Source organism: Electrophorus electricus, chromosome 13 (assembly GCF_013358815.1).
Source record: "Electrophorus electricus isolate fEleEle1 chromosome 13, fEleEle1.pri, whole genome shotgun sequence".
NCBI classification, from domain to species: Eukaryota; Metazoa; Chordata; class Actinopteri; order Gymnotiformes; family Gymnotidae; genus Electrophorus; species Electrophorus electricus.
Window position 1 is genome coordinate 14504241 of NC_049547.1, and position 14160 is coordinate 14518400.

General features: G+C 43.7%; 2 protein-coding genes across 4 annotated transcripts; one reads left to right on the forward strand and one right to left on the reverse strand.

Annotated features, from left to right (window-relative positions):
• Window positions 1-1516: 1516 nt before the first annotated feature.
• supt7l (SPT7 like, STAGA complex subunit gamma) lies at window positions 1517-7128 on the reverse strand. 2 transcript variants are annotated; one of them, XM_027001441.2, is made up of 5 exons: window positions 6061-7128; window positions 5531-5855; window positions 4676-4913; window positions 4191-4487; window positions 1517-3950 (listed from the first exon to the last, which is right to left on the reverse strand). In XM_027001441.2, the coding sequence occupies exons 1-4, from the start codon at window positions 6507-6509 to the stop codon at window positions 4225-4227; spliced, it is 1275 nt and encodes a 424-aa protein (XP_026857242.2). In that variant the 5' UTR covers window positions 6510-7128; the 3' UTR covers window positions 1517-3950; window positions 4191-4224. The 2 variants fall into 2 exon arrangements, with proteins under 2 accessions (XP_026857242.2, XP_026857241.2); XM_027001440.2 differs by having other exon boundaries at window positions 1517-4487.
• Window positions 7129-7197: 69 nt separating this feature from the next.
• On the forward strand, window positions 7198-13443 carry slc4a1ap (solute carrier family 4 member 1 adaptor protein). 2 transcript variants are annotated; one of them, XM_027001437.2, is made up of 14 exons: window positions 7198-8076; window positions 8161-8380; window positions 8493-8621; window positions 8710-8770; window positions 8893-9032; window positions 9281-9441; window positions 9529-9598; window positions 9701-9890; window positions 10100-10208; window positions 10392-10608; window positions 11130-11261; window positions 11350-11396; window positions 11545-11614; window positions 12460-13443. In XM_027001437.2, the coding sequence occupies exons 1-14, from the start codon at window positions 7240-7242 to the stop codon at window positions 12507-12509; spliced, it is 2433 nt and encodes an 810-aa protein (XP_026857238.2). In that variant the 5' UTR covers window positions 7198-7239; the 3' UTR covers window positions 12510-13443. The 2 variants fall into 2 exon arrangements, with proteins under 2 accessions (XP_026857238.2, XP_026857240.2); XM_027001439.2 differs by having other exon boundaries at window positions 11157-11261.
• The last annotated feature ends 717 nt before the right edge of the window (window positions 13444-14160 follow it).

A 14160-nucleotide genomic window follows, 5' to 3' on the forward strand; every position in this document is an offset into this window, starting at 1 on the left:
GAATGGGAAAAAGCATAAAACATGGATAATGAACATTACCTTGTTACTGCTGTTTAACATTCCGCTTTCTACAGCAAGGTTGATATATTATAAAATAATACATAATACAAGTGTATATGCAATCCCCTTAATTGAACTCACTGTTCTAGAACACAACCAAAGGCAGAAATTTACATTACAGTGAAAGTTGTTTCAAGTAATGGTCCACACCATGCTGTGCACTGCACTTTCTAGAATAAAATCAGACATGTCTAAAATTAAAAAAAATAAAAAACTGCATTGGATCTAGAAGCTGTCAGTGTTCTCTAACACTTAAGGTCACCGTGTCAGTCTTTTGTAATTAGCCTCTGCCTGTTAGTATCCACTGGTTACCATCCTACATTTCATGCATTTATTAGCATTTTGCAGTCACAGGTCCAGACTCTGTGCATCCACTTTAGCAAATGTACTTTTGATCACTGCAGCCCAGTAGGACATGGAAGATGGTCCCCGCACCAAAATTGTGCTGTTATTTTTGCAATGACTCACTCTCCTAGAATGAGTGATGACTGCTAAGGGGAAAAGAACTGCTCATGCGTCATGTTGCTTGCCTCTCGTTAAACTGAATAATATTCATTTTCAGCTTGACAGCTCAGATTCATTCTCAAGTACCTTAATTCATTAAGTCTTCTTTTCAATGTAGACTTATTATGCATGCATTCTCTAATTCACCTCTCTGTCATCCCATTATATTAATAGGTTAAGAAACTTTAATCCTGTCTTTTTTTCACAGTATCATGTTTCAGTTGAATTATGCTTTCAGTAACAGTCTTATGTGAGGATAATATTTTGTACAATGTATCCAACCTCTTCTTCTGCAGGAAACTACTCTGTGTTGTCTTTCTCTATCATTAGTTCCTTTTATCCCTTTTTGTACTCGACCACTGTCATGAGTACCAAGTCATTTTAAATGTGACAGTTACATTCAGGTCACCACCATTTTCAAAAGTTGGGCCATTTTCAAACTGAACGTAAAAACCCTTGCAACCCAGAGCGTAAATAAGCAGTCTATCAGTGTGTTGAAAATGGGTTAGGATATCGGTAGGCCATGGGAAGAAGGCAGCTAATATCCATTAAATCCATTTGTATTGCTGCAGGAACAATCCGTGCAGAACTTTCAACAGAAGACAACATTCATTCATTATTCGCTCTTGAAGTTAGTCCATATTTTGTGGTCCCAGAGTGTTTGTGTCAGATGATTACATTCAATTTCATCAGCAGAATACTCAGTGAACCTAATGATAGAAATAGGCACAAACAAGTTTAATTCACTGCTACAAAAAGCAGTATGCCACAGCTAAGAAGAGTTTAACATGTGGACTAAATACAACCACAAAATAATCTTGCTGATGGCTTATCTTTTAAGACTTGGCATGTCAGAATCATAGGTGCCAAGAAATAATTTAGGCTAATTTAGGTTTCATCTTTTGTCTGTATTTGAGGAAACATTTTTAAATCGCAGTACATAAACATTTAGTTGAAAAAATGAGTTGATTTTTTATTCCACTGTTTTCAATGTAACATTCATGTTTCACTGGGCAGCTGGGGTATCATGTAACAGTTCAGTTTAAGGCTTGCTTTTTGCGCCAAACACGGTTCGGCATGAACCCACACCAACTCCAGAGCATGGTTCTGACCTTCAGAGCTGCATAATGGCACAGCACAACAAAGCAGCAATGACAGTATCTTCCACAAGCAAAGAGCAAAGCTTTCGCAACATAGCATTTCACGCTGTAACATACTTTCACAAGTGGGGAAGGGCTATGAAACACTCGGTTAAGAGGTTTTGATTTTTTTATGTGGCATTTCTTACAGTAACCCACAGCTTGATATCAGTGCTGTCAGAGGAAAACCTGACATCCAACCACCAACTTCTAAATAAAAATGGACTCTTCAGTGAGCAAAAAAAAAAAGGTGCAATTTAATTCACTGTGCAATTATTACTAAGCTTCAAGGTGTATGGAGTCCATTTATTCATTGCTGGACCTGTATGATGCATGCAGAGTGCAAAAGGCACTTTTGCACATGAAGGTCCAAAATAGAGATACAAGTATATAACTAACAGCAGGAATATACTTTGGATGCTGTAACGATAAGCATTTACTATTTGCACATACTGCCTCACAGAAAGCCAAGTTTTTTTGAGAAGAGCAGTTAACATTTTTACATTATTAACAAGGATAGGTTTTTTTCTGTAACAGATCTCACTGTGAATCTCAACCAGATCATAACTTCTTTCTTCCATTATAAAACCATGATAATACCCATATCTGAATCCCCAACTGGAATCCCAGAGGCAGGGCAATTTAAGATTAATGCTTACCACTGAGCAAACCATGTGAGGCAACGTATGGTTTGCTGAAGCCAGGTGCTCCCTGTTGAGTGTGTGAATCCCACGACCATAATATGGCATGAGAAGAGAAACAAACCGCATTTATCTGATCTAAAGTTGGAATTATCAGTTGTCAGAAAGAATGAAATGCTGGTCGGCAGGTGGTGTCTTGTACAAGACTGAAAACTGAGGTCGTTTCACTTGACACAGGAGTTAACTTCATGGTTTTCTTTCCGCTGAAAGATAGAGATATCTATAAGGCCTTTTGGGGATAATTATCTCACCAAGCTATGTACATGATTTCATTTTATTAAAGAAAGCTGTGAAGAAATCACATATGTCATTTGGAGACATGCAGAACAGATTACTCCACCTGTTCAAATAGAACTGTTGCTTTTTCAAGACGCAGAAGGTTCAATATCGGCAGGCACAGCCAAAAAGAATACTGAACACCTGGAACCTGGCAGTGAATGCTGCTACCAGAATGTGGCACAAGACTGCCCCCTGCCTACTAACATGTGAATAAAAACAATATTCTACACATTGTATTCACAAGTGAAAAGGGATTTGTTTTTTAAGACTGTTAAAGGCCAAGGAAATGTATAAAAGCAGGCACAAGTTAATAAAAACTCACATTAACACACATTTGATTGGTAAACAGATTTTGCAAAATAAAACTGTGTGGAACTGTCCTAACCACTGGAATATTTATTCTGAAAACAGAATAACAATGAAACTGATTTTGATGAAGGAAATATTTTTTTGTTGTTGTATAAAAAAAATTCAGAAGTCAAGTATTGGTGTCTTAAGTGGATCAAGAGATGAATCACTCAGGGATGAAACATTAATGATGTCATTTTACCAGGCAAGTTGCCATTTGTTCATTTAATATGGTCCTAATATTACACATAGGCCATTACTTTTGCTAGGTCCCTAGCAGAGCTTGTCACTCTGTGTTGTTCTCATGGAGCACAGTACAGTTCACCTGCTGAAGCACTTCAGCTTGCAGGGGACCCACTTCGTGAAACAAAGTATTGTTAGAATTTATTTTCAGTAGTAAAGCCAAACAAAATTTTCATAAAATAGCATTAATGTGCTCATATAATAAAGCTTTGCAGAGTTCAGCACTGAAAACTAATCAGCAAACCAACTAGTTTCCTTGTAGCTTCTCATTGTCAGTTCGACATGACAGTAGACTTCTGATGGGCTGATTTAACCCAACTGAAAAGGTGTTTTGTTAGAGATGTTAGATGAAAAACAAAAATTATGTTTACATGAGGCTATTTCAAGTGCTTTCAATCGCTTTGCGCTTGCTATGAAAAGCCAACACCAGATAAAAAAAATTTAAATATCCACCTGTAATTTTCCACCCTAATTGAACTTTGATGGTAACAGTGTGTGCTTGTGTGAATGGAATCATTTAGCCAGAGCTGTTTCTTGTGCAGGTGCTTTGGAGACAATAGTCTGCTTCCACTGGAAATATGGTAACAGGTACCAAAATGGTGGCATTCATTAATATGTAGATTTATGCATCCTGTAATTAATTTGCCATTATCCTTCAATTTATGTCCCTGTGCATCTGAAACAGACATCAGGCTATAATTATTCCACATGTTGTTACTGATGCATTGTTCTGCTATAACAAACAGATGGTAATTTTACTATACCAAACAAGTAATTGCCCAACACCCTAAGTGGTAAGTGGCTAAAATGGTGACCAGCAGTCATTTGCTCAAGAACATACTCTCATGTACGTCCTCATTTAAACATAAACGCAGCCATTCTCACCCACTGTCCGCAGTACAAATCGCAAAATCACCTCATGCCTGTGCCGTTGATCTTCATGCAAGCAATTACACTTTCCTCATTCGTTTCTTTGGCCGTTGGTTGAAAGGGGAGGTGCCCATCAGTGAGTCTGGTGACTGAGAACCGTAGCTGCCGTCTGAGCCCCCAGGTGATGGAGGTATGCCTGCCTCACTCATGGTAGACATGGGTCCCTCCTCAAACACATCACCACCCAGTACCCCATGGCCCGACACCTGGCCCTCCTCACTGTCCTGGGGCTCCATCTTCACCTGTGTCAGCTGCCACAAGGGGGAGCTGTGCCCTGCTGTTCCTGTTCAGAAACAATACAATGCCACACTGTGATCAGCAACCATGGCTAAATAAATAATTTGCCTTATTTTTAAATATTGGCATACTTCATGTATGTCCTACAAATCAGTACATATAACAGTCATATTTTAAGAACAGAAACTTGTAAAGGGCAATTCTTTACTGTAGTATGTGGATTTGATTGAGTACCTGATGTGTGAGGGGAGTGTCCCTCTTCAAGACCTCCTGGCAGTCTTTCACTGGATGTAGCCAGCACCCCAACGGGGAGAGCCTGGTCACCCGAGGCCGGATCCGCCTCTGGCTCCTCACTCAGGGGGAAAGCAATATCGCTCACGGGCTCCTCCTTCACCTTCAGGGGCTTGGAGTCCTCCAAAGCCTTCTCTGGGTTTACCAATCTTTCATACTCCTCGGAAAGCTCTTTACTGACCTAGATAGAAGGATTTAGATGTTTAACTATTTTGTAAAGCCACACTCAATCAGTAAGGTGCAGACTGTTAACCTGCTTGTGTTATAGGCAGGTAACAGCAATTGTTATACACACTCACCACCAACTTATTTAAAAACACCTTGAGCACTCACTGGCCACTTCATGAGGTTTAGCTAGGGTGCATTTTAAAGTTGCAAGATAAAGGCTGTAATCCATCTGCTGCCATCTGTTATGTTTATCCCAGGAGAGATTATTTGGGTTGCGGACACAGCAGTGACATTGACATGGGAGTGTCATGGCAGCAGGTATTACACTGGTTTGGGTATTTCGTGTAAAGCAGTTTTTCTATGGGTCATCATCACTGTTCAATTGACAGTGGACTGCCACGCAAGATTAACTCCACAGTGGATATCGTCAACCACTGATAGATCTGAAGGACAATCAAAGCAAACTGCAAACACAAATTGTGTGTTTCTTTTGCAGAAAGTGAGCTCTAATCTCTAATCTAAACTTTACACCTATAATGCATTTCTAATCAATAAATTGTCTCTAATAAAGTGGTATGTGCTATATGGAACATGACAGTACACAAGCTAGATGTAGGTGGAAAGCTTCACCTGGAGCATGTAGCTGTGGTAGTCTTTGATGCGGACCTGCCAGAAGCGCTGGAGAGCCAGCACGCTGCCAATGCCCACCTCATGGAAGACCTGCTCCACCACATCAGGGAACGGGGTGGAGCCCAGGCGAGCCTCACGGTCCACAGCCACACGGAGAAGCCGCGTCAGACGCAGGTAGTGCTCATGGACCAGGTCCGTAAGCGTCTCCAGCACACTCTCATTGGCTGACTCGAAGCCGGTGTGGGCCAGCACTGTGGCAACGGACTGGTAGAGGAGCTGACGGCACGAGGGCCAGTTCAACTCCGTCACGGGTTCCCCTTCACCTCTGAAAGGGAAGTGAGAAAGAAGAGGTAAAAATAATAATAATAATCAACTCAGGCTTATGCAAAACATTAATCTGCCTTCCCTAGGTGACAAACTGCTTAGTGAGCAGACAAGTGCATAGTTTACAACTGAAAGAATGAGGCTGTTCATTCATCTGCCAGGCTGAGAAAGTGTGCGGATGAAGCAGCACACAAAGCCTTATTCACTTGTAGAAGTCGCTCTCTGGATCACTATGCCGCAGCTGGAAGGGTTCACGCGGAGCTTTACTGTCCAGAGGAAGCAGGTCGTCTGGGGCTGCTGGGGTGACTGGACGCGCCGGGAGCGGCTCCCCGTCCTCCGATCTGAGAAGGCCTTGAGCATCAGACAAACCAGTCACGGGTTGTTGGCCCAGTTGTGCCGCGGCGAGAAGGCTCCGGAGGCGTCGTGCGTGCTGGCTGAGTTGCACCGTGTGGATCGTGAGGCTGCAGGGTTCCGAGGGGACGTCCAGCATGGTGGTGGGTCGTGGACGCTGTGCTGATGGCTGGTGCAGCGGAGGATCTTGCATCTCTACCTGCCGAAACTCGCGCTGCAAAAGGTCAAAGGAGCTGCGGCCCGGTGGGACAGACGCGACAGGTAACTCGCCCCAATAACGCATCATCCTTACTGGGTATTTCATACGCTCCAAACAAGATGTTTAGTTCATTTGAAAACCAAAGAGCTCTGGATTAGGAATTCATTGTGACCGTTCTTTTTTTCCGAAGAGGATTTGCAGAGTACATCAAAATACGGGAAGGCTAATTATTGTGTTCTGTGCATCATACAAAAGCTAACCAGATAGCTAGCTGTCTAACGTTACAGGACAGTGGTGTGTAAGTCTGTGCGAATCTTCAAAAATCACCGCACAAAAATCGTAGTTTTGTTTAGTTTAGCCTGTTAGCTGCCTAGCTCGGAAATCCGAGATTAGTTGTAATCAGTCATATTAAATTTTTAAAATGCCAGCACAAGAATAGACGGAAAGTAACAAAGCAAACATGACGCAATACATACAATAATCAAGAAAATTATTTGGTAGCTGTTAGCTAAATACAAAACGATCCAAGTTGATAAATAGATAGTTCAGCATAGACGTAGTCGATACGCAATCTACGAGTACACGCGCTAAGCATTTCCGTGTAGCTACATAAGATAATATATAATTAGTTCCTAGAATTGAGTGGCTTTTAGCGTTATAGGATAATAACTGATAAATGTAGCGTCATACGTAAAGTCCCATTTATGTTTTTGAAATAGGTATAACTATAGAAAATTGATATTTACGAACTCTCAGAAGAAAGTGACCACTGACCTGATCTCTTCATTGAAGAAACAGCGGATCGGAATACTTATATCGATACACCAAACAAAAAATGGCGGAGGCCATAAACACGATGGATTCGGACAGCTTTTCAAAGCCCAAAAAGGACACGGAGATGGAGTTATCAATTGCTCCTGTTTGTGAAAATCCCGAAAATTGTGACGTGAAGGAGGATGCCCAAAATATATCCGAGCTAACTACAGATCCTTTCAAGAAACCCGCTATTTTCGCGGCACCATCCATCGTAGGAAAGAGGACCACTCCTGTCAAGAAGATCGCACAGGAGTCCGAGCAAGTTATCATCAAAGATGAGCCGCAAACTACTGAATGCGACTCACAGAACGACACAGATGAGAAAACATTACAGGAATCCGAGTCAAACAAACTCTCATCTATACGCGGTCCTCACAGACCGTCGGAAAGTCAAGAGAAGCGTCCCGCAAAAGAAATGCATAGGCATACAAAACCAAAGCAAGACATTAAAGCCAAAGTTCCACCAACTGGGAAATTTCCTCCTCTCCCCTACACGGAACCTCCATGGGGTGGTGTTACGGGTATCCCATACTCTTTCGAACTGCTCAAAAATGGTGCGATACTTGACAGCGTTCCTCTGACTCAGCAGAGTTATTTTGTGGTGGGCCGTTTACCAGTTTGTGATATATCTCTTGAGCATCCCTCTATTTCACGTTATCATGCTGTGGTGCAGTATCGGGAGCATTCAGGAGAGCAAGGAGTTATGGGGGAGGAGATCGGTTTCTATGTCTATGATCTTGGTAGCACTCACGGTACCTTTGTGAACAAGAACAAGATTCCCCCAAAAACCTACATAAGGGTACGGGTTGGACACGTGCTAAAATTTGGAGGAAGTACGAGACTCTTCATTCTCCAGGTTAGGTGCTTGGTGTTTTTTTAAAGTTACATTGAAGCTAAAGTGGAATCACATGTTTTATGCCTTGTGAATGCCTGCTTTCAGGGTCCTGAGTTTGATGAGGAGGTGGAGTCGGAGCTGACTGTAACAGAACTGAGAGAACGAGCCAGGAAGCAGCGAGAAGACCTGGAGAAGAAGATGATGGGAGATGGCTCTGATGATGATGATGATGATGATGATAATGATGAGAAGGAGGAAAAGAATGGAGAGACAAGGACTTCTGGGAGAAAGTCTTCAGAAGACACTGGCTGCTCTTGGGGAATGGGTAACAATATGATTGAGTTTTTGTTTGTGTACACTGTATTTCTTAATCTCAGTAGGAGCATGAGGTTTAGTAAAACAAGTATAAAAAAACAAGTATTATTCACTGAATCCAGGAGAGGAAGCAGACCTAGTGGAGGATGAGAATGAGGAAAATCCTTTCGCCACTGAATTTCACGAAGACCAGGAAGCGGCCTACCTCAGAGATCCTAAAAAGGCTTTGCAGGGCTTCTACGATAGAGAAGGTAGTATGTGGTAATAGTTCGCAATCTTAGTCGCACAATGCTGGTTTTCTTTTGTTATTTAATACGACTACATTCTTTATGACTTCAGGAGAAGAGCTAGAGTTTGAATATGAGGACAAAGGCCATGGCACCTGGCTTTGCAGAATCAAGTAACTATCACTTTTTCATATAACATTTCTTGTTAAAAGGTTTGGACGTGAACTAGTCGCTCCCTACGTGATGTGCCGAGGCTGGCAATGTTGGGATCAGCTGATGTTCGTGTTCATCACAGGTTGCCTGTGGACGATGCTTTGGGCAGACAGCTGATTGCTGAGGTCACACACTCTGGGAAGAAGAAGGAAGCAGCTATCCAGTGCTCCCTGGAGGCCTGCCGCATGCTGGAGGCGCGAGGACTCTTGAGGCAAGAGGCAGGTCAGTGGCAACCTGGCAGTGGTGTGTTAGAGCCTGGCAGAGATCCAGTCAGCAAGTAAAGACCAAGCACTGTACAAAAGCAGCTTGGGTCATTAGAGTTAACCCAACACCCCCCCCCCCCCCCCCCCCCCCCCCCCCCCCCCCCCCCCCCCAAAAAAAAAAAGAGGAGATTGATTTTATGGTGTCATACTTGGACTTCCTTGCAACTGTTGCTTCTTTTTATCCTGTTCCCTGCCTCTTCCCTGCAGTCTCCCGCAAGCGCAAAAAGAAAAACTGGGAGGACAATGACTATTATGACAGCGATGATGACTCTTTCCTGGACCGGACGGGTACAGTGGAAAGGAAGAGGACAGAGCGTATGAAGAAGGCCGGCAAGATCCAGGAGCAGCCCGACACCTACGACTCTCTGGTGACAAACTTACTTGGCAACAGTGCATATTTAACAGTGTATATTTATATTTGCATGTTGATGTGACGACGGCATGTCCTCTCTAAGGTCGCTAAGCTAGCTGCAGTGGAGAAAGAGCTGGCCGAAACCGAGGGCAAACTCGGCTCTTCAGCAGAAGGTGAGGTCATCGTGACGGCTGCCTGCCCATCGCTGCCTAGTGAGAGCATAGTGAGAGCATGCACTTGCGTTCGTGCTTTATTCCCCGTGTCTGTTCCATCAGGAGGCTCCAGCTCGTCTGCGGCAGACCCGCTAGATGTGTTCATGAGTTGCGTGCGCAGCCAGACGGCTCTGGACAGCGTGGAGCGCAAGAAGCTGCACCTGCACGTGACCGAGCTGAAGAAGGAGGGCCAGCGGCTGCGTAAGCTCATTGAGGTGACGCGGCCCACGCAGCTGCCCTCCCTGATCAGCGGGTGAGAGATCTGTACCTGAAAAAGCACAGGCTTCCCTCATATGGTTATTTAAGGTGACATAAATGTTTGGTGGTTATTACAAAATTGACCAAAACCTGGTTGATTCTTTACATACTCATTCCCATTCTCTCTATATAGTATGATAATACAAAGATAGGTATCTCTTGTGAGAGCAAATGGATAGCTCTCTCTCTGTCCCTGTCTCTCAGGTCTGCTAGCCTTCCATCTGACTTGGAAAAGCCTAAGAAGATAGCCCTGCCTCTGTTTGGTGCTATGAAAGGTGGCAGCAAATTCAAACTAAAGACAGGAACCATAGGGGTGAGTTACTCCTCTTTTCTTCTGTGCTGTGTGTTGTAATATGGTCTTGGAGTGGATGTGAGTTAAAACATTTCTCTGTTGTGACTAGCTCTCTGTCAATGACCTAATGCTCCTGATGAATTCTCTTGAGTGTTTGTGTAAAGAACAAAGAAAACTCACATGCGCATAAATGCACATAAATAGAGTCTGCCTCCAAAGAGACCCAACCTGCCCCCTGAGCTCTTCAGCTTGAAAGAACTACCCCCTGGTGAAGAGGAGGAGGAAGAGGAGGAAGATGATGAAGGAAAAAAAGAAGACAAAGAGAGTAAGGCTGAGAGGGAGAGCCCAGCTGTGGCAGAGTCAGCGAAGGAGGCTGTTGAGTCTAACGAGGCCTCTGATTCTGGCCCACACAGCCCTAAAGGTTAGTGTACGGCGAATATCCACAGCTACAATATAAGGTTGGTCAGGATGTTATGCTGCATCATTAATTTGGTGTTAACTGGCAAGTAACACAGTTGGCAGGCAAAGTGATTCCAGGCAATATTTATGCCCACTACTTACCAGTGTTGTGTCGCATGGCTTTCTGATGCATATTAATGACAGAACATTCTCTGGATATTATGAATTTAGATGAGCTACTCTAAGCCTGTGTATCCATAATGTGCTGATTTTGATTGACATTAATACAGGACCAAATTATGCTAAAGCCATCAGTTAGAAGTTTTTTTTCTTCCTTTCTTTCTTTGAGGAATAGTGTGTGGTTGGGAAAATGCTGTAACAGTGCTGACAATATTCAAGCTTCCGCACTTCTACCTTTTGTCCAGAAGGTTGCAGTGTTGAGCCTTTACAAACCAGGTCACTGTTGACCATGCCATCATTTTATGGAACTTAAACAAAGATATATTCATTATTCAGCATGGATTGACTTTCTTTGTTATAAAGGCGAGAGGCGTGTGTGTGTGTATTTAGAGGTGAAAGACTCCGAAAGACGAACAGTAAATAAGGCTTCACTTCATGGAAAAAAGACTGTGAAGTCAGTCCATCCCAAGGAAGACTCCTCTTCACTTCTGCCAAGTACTGACATTTTATTAATGGGATTTTTTATTTTACAGTTTTGTACAACAGAAAATATAACATTTTAACCTTTCCTTTTATATTCAAGGGGAACCTCTGAAAAAGGGTGGCAAGAAAATAACTGGCCAAAGCAGGGTGTGTCGTGATTTCTACTACATTTCAGAGCACTAAATCACTAAGGCCTTTCCTGCCTGTAAAGACACTATAATGCACTCTGTGGTTGTGTGTTGATATCCATGAATCAACTGTATAAACGTGCTGACACCGTTTCTTCCCTGTGCAGCCTCCTAGCTCGGTGTCCAAGCAGTACCCGGAGGACGACCCTGACTACTGTGTTTGGATGCCTCCAGCAGGTACTATAGCAGACGTCTGCAACCTCGCCGTCATCGGTGGTTCCCCCGGCCTTGGCTGTTGTGGGGCTGGCTGAACCTGTGCTGGAGGCTAGGGCAGTTCCTCTTCACACTTCAGGGCTAACTAGCATTCAACACACAGCACAGCCTTTAGGAGCCTTTGAGCAGCTGACTCTTCGGACACTGTTTTGACATGTCTCATACCGAGCCAGTACATTCCTGCGCCTGGGGTAATCCATTGTCCGGTGGTGCTGGCCTGGGGGGCGTGGCTAAGAGTGGAGATGAGGGAGGAGAGAGGAGGGCAGTAGTTTAGAGAAAACTGAAGTATTTACTTGCCATTTTGTTTCAGGGACAAAGTATTCACATCAAAGGCAGTGAGTTATGATGAGATAAAAGCATTTTTTCCATACTGAATAAGAACTAAAGTCTTTTTTTCTTAAGAACTTTTTTTCTTGGTATGCAAATTTGGGCTGCGATCACGCTGACATTAAAGCTGACCCGACAGGGAAACTAATGGCCTTCATTACACCATTATGTTAGCTGCATGGTCTGTTATGGCTTCACAGTAAGATAAGCGTTTAACTATTCAGATAGCTGTAATGAGTGTTTGAGCAGTCTGCCAACAAGAAACGTTCACCGTTATACTTCAGACGTTTCCACTGAACAGGCTTTCTCCAGCCTAAAGATCATGGCAGCGTCATATTTTGTGTTGATCTACAGTCATGGCAGCTTCCTGTATTGTGTTAATTATGGCAGAAGACCATGGCAACTTTGTATAGTTCTTGTATCTTGTATATCTGGCTCTTCAAGGTCCTACAATGTAAAGTTGGTCTTTTTGGTTTGAACAGGTCAGACGGGTGATGGTCGGACTCATCTTAACGATAAATACGGCTACTGAGAACAGGGCAGACAAGTTCATTTCACCCAGCATCAGTGGGGGGGGAGCTGCACCGTAACGGCTCAAAACTGCATGGCTACATTTCCCTTTGTCAAAGAACTTCACTTTCTTGCTTGGACTCCCTTCTCTGATTCTCTCTAGTGCCCTTCCAGAACACTGTGGGCACGGGTTTGCGGGTGGGAGCACTGTACAGACGTGCAGTTGCAGAATCAATTGCTTATGTTCACATCAGTACTGATTAAGGACATAATCTGATAATTACCACTACCAAGACACTTTTGTTTTAGGGTGTTTTTTTGTTGCAAGAATATATAGCTGAGTGACCTAGAGTCAGTTAATATCTGTTAAATGTGCAATTCAGTGGGGTTTTGGGTTTTTAAAGAGGCAGGCTTCTGTCATAAGTGCTTTATTCGGCAGATGCTGTCCCCAGATCAGTTTAACAGGCTTAATGAATGCTCTGTGTTGTCAGTGTACTGGGTCACTGTAAGTAGAACGCTGGCCTTCCTGGGGAGTTCACTAAGCCACTCTGATACAAGCGCAAGCTCTCCCACTGACTCTGGCTCCACACACAGCTTCTGTTACCTTTCTGTAGAAAGGGCAGTGAGGAGAGAGAGAGGGAGAGGGGGAGCATATTCACCAGCCATCTGGACACTTGCTCTGCATTCTGGGATTGAGAGCGAGCTGTTAATGAATCAAGTGACGTGTGTGTGTGTGTGCGTGCGCACGCGCTTTGGAGGTGGAGTGACAGTGTACCTTGTGTGTATGCGTGTTCCCTTCACTTGCTATTAATGAAAAGTGACTCAGTGTTAGAGTTTGGGGGGAGCATCCCACAAACCCTATAACTGCTTTAGCCCTGATGTTTCAGACATATTGTTATGGAAAAGTGTATTTTATCAATGTTCTTTTGTAAAATAAATATTAATGTAGTTATTGAGTGAGTTTCAATTTGTAATTTTTTTTGGGGGGGCGGGGGGTGAGTAGAGGCATAATTATTCTGGGAGGGTTAGAGTGAGCCTTAAGCCAGACTTTAATGTAAAACATTATTCAGAATGAATTTATTGTCTATAGGTGATACTTCATGCTTGTAACACAGAACACCAGCTTGTATAACCGCATTGTTTAGTAGTATCTTTTGATCAAGTATCATCCGCCCACCTTAATTGCGCCATTCTTGGCCGGTTTCCTCTGGCTCCTCACCGCTGCGGTGTACTGACGTCAGCCTCCACACTCTCATCCACAAAACACGCACAGCTTATCGCTCTGTTTGGGAGCTGGCAAGGGCTGGCCTGTGGAAGCGGCCCACGCCGCACCCAGCATGCAGCTCTAGGGTGTGGAACTCGCAGATGCTGGCAGACTCATGCTCATTACCCTCCACACACACTCACAGTGAACAACAAACACGGACGCGGTCATCTTCCTGTCGTACACCCTCATTCTGGTCTGGTTTGAAGAATACAGAAAGCAGACCAGAAATCATATACTTGAGTGACATGAACTTGGTCAGAATCAGATGCTGGTATTGCCCACTTGGACTGTGAGGAAGCGCGATCCAGTCCTAGTTCTAGCTTCGGCTCTGCGTGTCCCACCAGGACCCGGTTCTGTGGAGTCTCTGGCTGTAAACTCAAGTCCAGAAGGACTCGATGACCGCAGC